This window comes from Larimichthys crocea, chromosome XXII (assembly GCF_000972845.2).
Source record: "Larimichthys crocea isolate SSNF chromosome XXII, L_crocea_2.0, whole genome shotgun sequence".
NCBI classification, from domain to species: Eukaryota; Metazoa; Chordata; class Actinopteri; family Sciaenidae; genus Larimichthys; species Larimichthys crocea.
The window spans coordinates 1,114,191-1,125,992 of NC_040032.1; the positions used below are offsets into that span (position 1 = coordinate 1,114,191).

Below are 11,802 nucleotides of genomic sequence, written 5' to 3' on the forward strand. Positions count from 1 at the left end.
AATTTCCCTGTTCATGACAACTGTACTGAGGGTGAATTTATATACAGCTCACCTGTTCAAATCATATTAAGAATTAACGTTATGCTGAATTAAGAGTGTGGACACTTTGATTGACAGGTAGGTGTCATTACAAATGGCTTGTTTGAGCTCACAGGCGTGAGTTGCAGGAGGTGCAGGAAATTGATCCACGTCCTTGCTGATTTTTAGATTAGCCCAGAGGCGGAAGAAGCAGCACAGCCAACATGGCACGGTCCATTCTTTATACTGACATTGGTTCAGATGTGAAAACCCATTTCTGATAGAGGCCAGCCAGGTGGAGGCTAAGACGGCTGTCAGCAGTTAGTAGTTTCCCTCTCTAGCAATGTTACACAGCTCACAAAGAGAGACAGAGACCAGGATACGTTAAATAAACAATCATCACTTCATTTATTGTTTGTTGCATGATGTCTTCCCTGAGAACGACAGTAGACACTCAACTGTTTTAGATGGATCAGACCAGAGGGGAAAAAACAGAGCACAAAGATCATGAAGTCAAAGTGCCTCTGGAATCAGTTATGTCATCACAGTAACATTAAATCATCAACATTCCATATTTAAGTGCCAGAGTCTCTGAATGAGTTTCTGCGACGTTTCTTTCTCACTGGAACCGCTTGAGAAAGTCCTGATACGTTTGTCTGTGAGCAGACGCAGCAGGAACAAAATGGCCACCGGGATGTGTGAGAACCTGAGCGTCCTGGAAGGAGGGGAGCAGCTCCCTGCTCATGTTGTCTGGGATGACTCGGTCCTCCAGTCCAAACACATGCAGGGAGGGGATCAGGAGGGGAGTGTCATAGAACGTCTGGTGTTTCCTACACGCGCTACGGAAACCAGCGACGAGGATGGCAAAGCGGAAGCTGAACTCTGGCTCCTGTTTTTGCTCCTGGAGAGAGCACAGCATGGCCACGAAAGCTGCTCCCTGACTGAAGCCCAGGATGCCATCAAACGGACCTTGGACCTTCACAGCTCCTCTGACAGCCGCCACGCTCTCATCAAGCCCCAGGCTTTCCTCACACTGCTGCTGGGCGCTGAAACTCCGAGCCTGGACATCAGAAAACCACCAACCCTTGGGGTCTTCGTCACCTCCAGGTCCAGGACCTGAACCATCCTCCTTCTCTGGAGCCTCTGAAAGAACGGCAGAAGACAGAGGTTATTCTACTGTGCTAAATCAATTCAAATGCAGTGCACCTTTATCATTCTCTGAAAATGAATCTTTACATAGAAATTATATTAACCTTACAATACTGAGTTTGTTATTTGTGCATGAAGATACATTTCTTTAAATATCTTTATTTCTAATTATTTTGTTTTCACAGGAAGTGATCGCTTCTTATTTTCAGTTGATTAAGATTAGATCAGATTAGATTATACTTTATTTATCCCACAATGGGGAAATTCACTTGCCACAGCAGCAAAAGATGTGTAATATACACTACAGAATAAAATAAAAAGGGCCAAACAACGAACAGACAGAAGTGTCCTTCAGCCTATTTAATACACACACAAAAAAAACAACAGACGGGCAAAACAAGTACTTGAAAGTAAAGTGGCCATAATATAAATAATATTGCACGTGGTAGTAATTGGAATGAAAAATATAATACAGATAAAAAAATAAAGATAAAGCTATGGTGAGTAAGTAGTGAGTGGAGACAGGAGCAGAAAGTCCAACATGATCAGGGGGTGCGGGTGTCATAGAGGATGAAGGACCTGTGGGACCCTCCTTACACCCTGGGTGTAGCAGTCTGCTGCTGGAGGAGCTGCTCAAGGTGTTGTCCATGATGAACTATAGAAATAACGTGCAGCAGAGCTTCCAGTTTCACTGTGAGGACCAGCTGCTGCTAAATCTGCAGGATTTGATACTAAGATAAATATTGTATATGACCAGGAAGTTATCTTCAGATGAGGGGAAGGTGTACACTGATATTACATCACAACACGTTTCTCAGTGTGAACACGTGATGAGGTCTTTCATTATGGTTCTGTTTACATTCCACACAGCGGGTACTGAGCTGCTTCCGGCCCGCCTCGGTGTGTTCTGGTCGGACTCAGACGTGGAGGATGACCCACCTTCAGTTCCGGCTCGCACGTCGAGCGGCGCGCTCATGTAAACCAGCTCCACGTGTTTCTTCAACAGCTTCCGCAGAGCTCCGGTCTTCTCACGGAACGAGCCGCCGTTCTGACGGTACCCGTGCACGCACAGCACGCGGAGAGGAGCCATGACAGCTGAGCCCAGCGGACGCTGCTAACGCGAGCCGGAAGAGTTCGTTTCGGTTACACGTCTCACGATATTAACGTCACTTTTCACGATATTAACGTCGATATGAGACCACGACAACTGTAAAATCCTCTGATGAATATGAATATGAGAGGAGTTATTGAGCTCGTGACGTTCTGAAAGTTCAGCTGCACGTGAATAAGCCGGAAGAAATGAAAAGTACTTCCGTTTATTCTTTTCAGAGTAAAACCATGTTATTCTCCCCATAGTACATTCAAATAAACATAAATATTAAAATAACATAAACATAAATATTACTACACTATGAATTATTTAAATGTGAAATGTGTTGGTACATGCTGATTTAGGACACATTTTAATACATTTATTAAGACACTATTACGGTGTTAAAACGTACGGAAGCGCATTGCATGTGCTTGATAAAAAATAATAATAATAATTTGACACCTTATTAAAGACCTTAGAAAAGATCTCGTAATTATGAGATGAGGAAAGGTGGCACATTTGTCACTGCACTTCGGTAAAGTCAGAAAAATATTGGCAGAGTCGAATTTCCGGGATCAATAACTCTTTAGTGAAACGTTGTTAAAACATAAAACATACATATTTTCAACCACAGTAAGACAGACAACGAGCTACAATCAAAACGAGCCATCCTCGGAGCCACACCAACAACATTAGTTTACGTGCAGCCGGCTGTGAGAGCAGCGCAGGGACCGTCTACAAAGTGCAACACTGAAAAAAGATATTCAAAAACTTTACTATAATACAGGGTATTGTCACCAAACTCACTACACACTTCACTGATCTCTACAAATTACACTACAACACTTATTTGGGAAAATAAGAACTTTTCAATTTTTTTCTAGGAATATATTAATCAATAACTTCAATATGAGACAGTGTAGTGTCACCAAAATCACTACACACTTAATTGGTCTGCTACAGATTACACTACAATATTTAGTATGAAAAATGCCTTTCTTTCAAACCAAGAATTGTAGTGTAATCTGTAGGAGATCAATGAAGTGTGTAGTGATTTTGGTGACACTGCACTGTATCACATTGAAGTTACTGATTAATATTCAGATTAGTAATCAGTCCTTATTTGGTTCCACTTGGTGCCATACAAAAAGGCAGAGTAGATTCAGGTCTGTGGAGAAGCCAATCACAGTTTAGTTGCATTACAATAATGAATGTTCTGCATTGTTTAAGCATTCATGTTGGCGTCCTGCTGTGACCTGGCTTTGTTCAACACTAAAATAAATAATAACTTTACAATAATTGCTTGTACCATTAAAAAGTTTGAATTGAGATTTTATTTCTGATATCACAGCTGTCAACAGTACAATCATTTAAAGTGTTGTGGTACTTTTATAGTTTTATAGTTCTCATTAACAAAACCAGCCGTTAATATGTGAGGCTTGGCTGAGCATTCCAGTCATGATTATTTGAGTTCTCTCCATTATAAGCTGGCTGTGTGCATCTGTAGCTGTTAGAGATGCATATGAATTTATAGTAAATGATCTTGTGTACACAGGATAAAAAAATAGCACTTTTTGGGACATTAAGGGCTCCGCATATATGCATCTTTTCATTCCAGTAGAATTACAAATATACAGCACAGGAGTGTGAATATGCAAATGCTCAGGGGGTGCAAATGATTCATAGGTGACAATGTGCTCACAGTGCAAAGGATTTAAAGTCAGAATCCTGCTGGCCTGCAGAAAAAAGGTTTTTCTTAGCCTCTCTGTATTAAACTTCATGTTTACCAGAGCACAGAAGTATTTACCATTTTGCATGTCTAAAGATGATTATATATAGAGCTAAGATCCGCATCTTCTCTGTGAGTGTAGGAAAGTCATACAGTGATTTATTGCAGTGATATCAGAGTACAGCGGCAGTCATTTTTCACCAGATGAAACTGCAGCAACTGTAGTGGCTCAAAGTATGTGAAGTTTTGACAGCCCTTCACATCAAACCTTTTCCTTGCACATCACAGCCTGCCTGCTCAGCTTTCCTTCAGCGGTGGCTCTGATTAACAGTCTGCTAAACATATGGCTCGTACTGACGATGCTGCAACCGTTCACACCAGCTACATGACATGCTTCAAGGAGTTTAGGCAGATGATCGAAGATTATAAATTCTCATGGTGGAAATGTCCGTTACATGTCTTTCACAACATTTTAGATTTTGTTCAGAAATGTGAGAAAAGAGTTGAATGTTAACTGACAGTGAAGTGTGTTCTTTTGGTTTATTTCTGTACTGGTCCGAATTATTCAAGTGAATATTTTTCTCTTCAGTGTCTGCTACTTCTCATGATTGAGTGATCAGTCAAGTGCCAGAAAGTGAAAGGTACAGTGTGCCAGATTTAGTGGCATCTAGTGGCGAGGGTACAGATTGCAATGAACTCAACCATCCCCCTCTTACCCCTCTCATTATTATACTATTATATTACTTACATATAGTTATGCAACCTACATTCATTTTCTGCTAATAATAATAACAATAATCCTAAAAGTTACACACTGAACCTTTAAGCCATTTGAATGTTGATAATACATCACTTGTGCAGTTATTGCACTGTAGTGCTAGAGGTACAAATCAGTGGACTTTCTTATAGTTTAGTTGAAGACATGATTAGTCTTTTGCAACATGCATTTTTAAGCCTGGTGCTAAATTTCAGGCTTCTTCAGGTTAAGAGCTCAGTTGATTATTGGAGCCAAACCTTAGTTCAGTCTAGTGATCTGCACCATATGTTTCAGAGAATTGGGAAAATATTCAAGCCTTCCACCTCACATTTATAGCAGATGCAGTAAACCGACGCTCCACTAATGGATACAGCGTGTGCTCGCATTTCTGGGGCAGAATGATGGACTTGCTGCTTGCTGGTGGGAGGCTGACCCCTAAAGACACACATGAGAATGTCTCTTGCTGCGACATCTCAGACAAACCAGGTGATACAATGCAGCTACTGTAAAAACCATGAAATCTTTGGAGTGCTTGGATCTTTCATCTCTCTGCAACAACACACACACAAAGAACTTTATTTTCAACACAGATAAAAGTGAAATGCTAATTTTAGGCCGCAGGAACTAACTTATCAGACTCTCACTTCAGTGGCACCGCAGCTCTCCCAAAGGACTCAAAAAAACAGGCATTATCTTTGATCCTGATTCTCTTTTGACAAACATATGAGGGCAAGGAGGATGGAAAATATGAACAGATAAACAGAATAGAAAAATGAAAGGTGAAATCAGGCCTGCCATGTATGGATGTATTATTGCATTGCACCTTTTCTCCTATGTTCCCCGGGCAGCCAATGTGCACGTAATGTCTTGTTTTTTTTAGATGTAGTATTGCCTTGTCAGTTTTTGTTAACTCATCTTTAACACTTCTCACTGATGAAAATAAAAGCATGTGGCTGCAGGGCACACCTACTAAGATGTTTACTGAGATGCCTTATGAGCATTAGTGTTATGAAGCCCCGGGTCTGGGTTTACCCAGCTGGGACTTTGCAATTGAGGGAGGGAGGACACTGACTGTTTTCTACTGCTCTCCTCGCAGGGTCTCTGTCAACAGGCGATTGTTGTCTTTGAGGATGTTGTTACAGTTTTTTTGGAGTGGTCTCATCTACAGGCTCTGGCAATTTGGTTCAGTAAAGGTCTTTTGTTGCTGTGAAAGCGCACGTGTTGCATGCCCATGACGCACATGCTAATTAGGTAGAGTGAAGGAAAAAAGAAAAACAACACACCCAAGGGACAAGGCTGCTGTTGATGTTCTCCAGCACTGGTGAGAAGCCATGTGTCGATCCCCGGGGAGGCGAGAGAGAGAGGGAGAGAGACATTTACTGGTGCAGACAAACTGATCCACTGTTTAATTTTTTATTTTTAATTCCTTCCAGAATTGGCTGCTGCAGCACATTACTGCACGGCTGTCCCGGCTCCACACTTAGACATTTCCTGTTATTCAAAAGTCAGCATCCTGAGAACTCATGTGGATAATAAAACAACATCATCACATCACAGTATATAACTAATAACTAACAACCTCTCGAAATAAGAAACTCATCAGGAACAAATCAGCACTATCATAATTTTAATGATCTTAATTGTAGCACGATATAATATAAACCCTTAGTTATAATTGTAGCATAATGAACTTAATATAATGTGCATAATTAGTCTATAAATATAACATGAGGTCATAATGTGTTTCAAGAAACTGTGTTACTCAAGTCCTCTCATGAGTTGACACATTTATAATAGATTTTTGTAGAAGTCTAGATTATTGTTTTTTATGACTCTGATTTATTTGATTGATTAGTTTTTTGAGGAATATTTTTCATTAAATCTCAAAGGATTGAATATGAATTGTAAAAATGGTGCTACACTCAACTTGTCAATGAATATGGTTGGTTGAATTATCCCAAAACCTAAAAAACAGATGAAGTCATATCTGTCCATTTTTGACATTTGATGGAAAAATTGATGCATTTTGTCATTTTTGAGCAGCTAAAGACAAAACAAACCCAAGCGATAAGGACGGTGAAAACGTTGGAGAGTTCTGTTGTGTTCTTTGTGTGTTAGTATTTGTAAAATGGCTTCGGGCAAACACAGACAGTCTGGCAAATCAGGAGAAGATTTAAAGAAGTTACTGATTATTGCTGTAGGGTGAAACGAGGTCTCCCTTCATGACTTACAGCTGTCCACAGGGGGGCAGTGGTGCACCATAAGACCAGAATGTACTGCTGTAGAAGACTTCACACCTTCCAGAGAGCAACATACTCCAAGCATTCTGAACCTAACCGTGTGTGAGCATATAAATGAACAAATAACTCTAACAACAAATAATGCTGAAGAGTGGAGTCATGCATGGTATTGTAAACCGTTCAAAAACAGCAGATCTACTCCACAGACTGAGAACTATATCACTATATCTGTGACAACACCGTTCTGAATGTGTTCTCACTGTAAGGACAGCTGCTGGTGTGTGGTGGGACAGCAGGAGCACGAGGACACACAGGTTAAGCTTCACAGCCAGAGCCAAGCACCAAAACATTGAAAGCAGTCGAGTTCAGAGAGGTCAGTACGGCCTGCAGGTTGTGTCCTCAGGCGGAAGATCTGTGCTACTGTCCTCTGCGGCGACATTATTAGAGTCCCTGTCATTCTGCCATGCGATCTCTGAAGTCTGCGTGCACATAAAGGAGGACAGAGAAGAGTATGACGAATGTCCTGTCTGTTCTGGATCCTCACTGGAGCTGGCAATGTAGGCCATACAAGATGTGAATGTCCTCGAAGAAAAGGAGATAGATTCAGAAAAAAACATCTTTATTCTTATTCAAGTGTTGATTCTATGTTCTGTGATTCTTCTTTGTTGTTGTATTGTTGACAGCTGATGGGACGGAGGTGACAGGTGAGACATCGTTGCCATGTTCCGTGTTGTGGAAACGTTGTCTCCCCACGTTTTGTCTCAAATCAAACACGTTTGGATCCACGTGTTTGGATCCACACGTGTTCATTCATGGCAACACATTTTGTTAAATTGCTGGTGTGCGCATGACACTTATGAGGAGGAACATAATGACAGCGGGCTTTCCCATTGGGCTTATCGGTGCAAGATTGCTTTGGAAGAATGACAGTCATTGTAGCACCGCACTCAGGCTAATCGGTGCAGTTTTAAAAAAATCAAGAATGATGATATATCACTCCCTAAAGTTTCATTAAAATCTGATGTGAGATCATGAGTGTGGCAGATGGACAGAATTTGAGCTGATCTGTAGTCCCTTCCAAAGAAATCTCTGGAATATTTGAAGTTGTTCCATTGAGTCACAGTACAGTCTGTTACAAAGCCTCCCATCACATCCTTTCCTTCTAGATGATGTGTTCAGTGCTCTGAATGAGCACGCTCACACCTTGCTGATATGAAGATGAATTTAGCCGTTGACTCACTGCCTGTTTCTTCTTTGCAGCCTTGAAATCTGAGAGCTACAGTACTAGTATTTATTTTAAGCGCTGGCTACGACTCTGATTGACTCACATGTGTGAACTCAAACAAACCACACAGTATGACAGCCAACAGACCGTCGATGTGAACTACCTTTAAAGGACAAATGTAGCCTTAATGGACATTTCTGTCGTGGCAGATACTGACACAGATATTCGGACATGCATGAACAATGATTTGCTCCTCTGGCAACCTTTTGAAAGTCAACTGGGTATAAACCTTTTTAGAAAACCAATGGCTACATAACTGGAGAACGCAACAGTCCACAATATTTTCACGTGCTTGTTCAAATTTTATGCTTCTTCACAATTTTATGCCTAAATATACTTTTTACTTCACTGCATTTGATAGCTATAGTTTCTAGTGAATTCAGAGTTCTTGTACACATTAGCTTAGCCTATTAGAAATGAGCTTAGCTATCTATTGTATGCATTGTTATGGATGAAGCTATCCAACATAACGTTCAAATGAGCTCCTCTGTGACCAAATAAACAGTAAAATGCTGTTTGTAAGATAAAGCATCATTATTAAAATATTGAATATCACACAATATAACACTCACAGGAAGCATTTGCATAATGAGTTCTTTTAAAACTCGTTTTATTGATAATTTTTACTCTGTATTGTTACTGGTACTAAAGGATCTACATAGAATACTCTTCTACAAGAGGGAAGGGTGGCTGATTCTGACGATAAAATAAAGGAAAGCGGCTGGAATGTGCATATGAGGATGTTTATATATAAAAAAAATGTGGATGTGTCTCTTCTGAGAATCAGAAAGAAGAAAAACACACCTTAACCTCCGATAATTCTCACACATGGGAAGGACAAATCTCTTTTCAATGTGGAAAGCTGTCGACACTATTCTCTGGTGTATGTTTCAGAATGATACACTGATGCATCACCGTTCAAATTCACAGTTCATTGGCTGCTGCAGAGCTAGCAGAACTTCAGTGGCACTGATGCTTTTGGCTGCAGGCTTTCATTAAGAAATACATCAAAGAGATCAAATTGATAAAAGTCTAGAAGGGGGAAAATCCGTGTCACTACCAGAAATTCAATTTTATGATCAGACGTATGGGAATCAAACACTGAACATGGGAAATCCTACTCTTTACCCTCGCATCACATGCTGCTCAATTATTTAATTTTATGTTACAGATATTTCAAGATCAAGTAATTAAAGTCCAACCACTGCATATGTTATTAAACATTAATGCAGTCCCAATCCTCTGTCAGCAATAAAGCAATGACTTGAGCATAGTGTTGCTAATCTTCTGTCTTTGGACGAAAGCCCAACATTCAGAGAGACAAATGACCCCAAACTTGTGCATTAGGGCATTTGGGTTTTATACAGAGTTTTCACCAGTTTGTAACAGAGGAGGCTGCAGCAGAATAAAGTGTCCAGAGGGAGGGAGAAGAGAAGACATGGTAGACTCTGAAGATGAAGATTGAAGAGATGAACAGAGTGGTACTATGTTAGTGCTCTCGGGGAGGCAATGGAGAAAGACATCCCTGTCTAACTTCTGGTGAAAGGGCTTCTGATATTTCAATTGCCTTGAGCAAAAGGGAACCTTAATGGAGGCTCACAGGAGAGGCACAAAAAAAAGTTATGTACTGTACTTTCTCACAACCATATGAGAACTCTGAGCAGAAATTCAAATTCTGCAGTGAAATGGTCCTGGTTGCATGTTTATGGGTTAATATTATTGGTGTGTATGTTGCAATTGACTGCTATAGAAGTTGCATGTTGTGCTAATTTTGACTATTTTATACAGTATATGATTATGTTGTTTGAAGTGACAGACCGAGGTGGTGGTCCCCATTTTCAAATCCTTGTCCAACCAAAGTGAGAGTTGTGTCCATATTCTTGACACGAAGACAAATACATTCTCAGTGGGTGTTGGACTCCACCAAGACTGTCCCTTGTCCCCGATTCTGTTCATGATATTCACAGACAAACATGTCCAACTGGCAGGAGACCCTGGGGCAGACTCACAACCCACTGGAGGGACTATAAAGCCCATCTAGCCTAGAAATGCCTCGGTTGTCCCAGGAAGAACTGAAATTCATTGTTTGTAGAGAAGGATGTCTGGAGTGCTCTGGATGGATGGATGGATGGATGGATGGATGGATGGATATCTTCAGCAATACATCACATTTTATAAGATCATCATATGTTCTGTAAGAATCAAGGAGCTCAGGAATCAGGAGTTGTTCATGATGGATGTCTGCCTTGGATGTTCACTGCTGTGGTCTGAGACCTCCTGAAATCGATCAATATCTCTGTGGTCTTGCTTGCGTTGATGTGGTGGTGGTGGTAGTCTGTGATGACCCCCCTGTACCCGTGTTTCCTTCTAACGATGGCTGTATCATCAGAGAACTTCTGGAGGTGACAGCTGTCATGTTGTGATTGAAGTCTGATGTACACACGCTGAAGAGAAAAAGAGAGAGCACCGTACCCTGTGGGGCCCCCGAGCTGCAAATCACCACATCAGACACACAGTCATGAAGCCTCACATACTGTGGTCTGTTTGTGAGGTAGTTGATAGTCTACCCAGCCAGGTGACCGTCAACTCCAGCCACTTCTAGCTTCCTCCTTATCAGTGAATACGTATGGTCAATATGACCATATACATTGCATGTCCATTGTTTCATAATATGCTCTATTGTTTATTTCATTGTGTCACAAATAACACTCTTTTTGGACGTATTTTCAGCCATGTGGACAAAGCTTTGCATCACATATAGTTGCACATTACAGATGAAAGCAGCAGGCAGGAAATGTGTAGTCATAAACAAACATGGAGGACAGTGAATGTGACACAAAACATAGTGATTCCAAACAGACCCTGAAAAGTCCAGATAGAAAGGCCGGTCTTCACAACATATGTAAACAACAGAAAGCTCTTTAGGTACCAATGCAAGAATCATGCTGGACATTACAGAGAGAGTCCTTGGATTAGAGCCATGGAAATACAGTCAAGTGATCAAAACCACGACGATGGACGGTGATAACAGCTGTTGTTGCAACTTGCTTCTGTTGTAAGTACATAATGTCACAATCCACTCCGGTCCCCTGCTTGCTTTTCCCTCTTACCTGCACCCAGTAACTTTCCACTCACCTGTCAGCCCCGCCTCCTCATCAGTCACCATGGTTTCTCCCGCCTCCCACACCTGCTCCTCATCAGTAATCAACCCTGTATTTAAGCACCAACCTCCAGACACTCTTTGCCAGATTGTTCTTCGCGTCATGCAAGTCTTTCCAGCACTTTTGTCCGGACTGATCTCCCGTTGCCGACCCTGCCTGCCTTTGACCTGCTCGTCTGTCTCTGCCCCGGTAATCACCTCAGCTTTTCGTCCCCGACAACGAGTTCTGCCTCAGTGTTTCTGGTGTCTGTCTGCCTGTTTCCCTGGCTGTTTGGAGGTTTCCCCGGGCAGTCTGTTCCCCTGCTCCAGTTCATTGCCACAGACTCTCCGATTGAACTCAGGACTTATTCCCTCTCTCTCACCTGCCATAT

At 41.4% G+C, this 11,802-nt stretch overlaps 1 protein-coding gene across 1 annotated transcript; it reads right to left on the reverse strand.

Annotated features, from left to right (window-relative positions):
• Positions 1–398: 398 nt before the first annotated feature.
• ovca2 (OVCA2 serine hydrolase domain containing) lies at positions 399–2,473 on the reverse strand. The gene is made up of 2 exons (XM_010739520.3): positions 2,107–2,473; positions 399–1,161 (listed from the first exon to the last, which is right to left on the reverse strand). Exons 1-2 carry the CDS (start codon positions 2,255–2,257, stop codon positions 638–640), a joined length of 675 nt encoding a protein of 224 aa, XP_010737822.2. The 5' UTR covers positions 2,258–2,473; the 3' UTR covers positions 399–637.
• Between the last annotated feature and the right edge of the window lie 9,329 nt (positions 2,474–11,802).

Coding starts and splice junctions, on each gene's coding strand:
- ovca2 (XM_010739520.3), bottom strand. CDS start 2,257: ATGGCTCCTCTCCGCGTGCTGTGCGTGCACGGGTACCGTCAGAACGGC. Junction 1,162..2,106: donor CGTGCGAGCCGGAACTGAAG/GTGGGTCATCCT, acceptor CCGTTCTTTCAG/AGGCTCCAGAGAAGGAGGAT.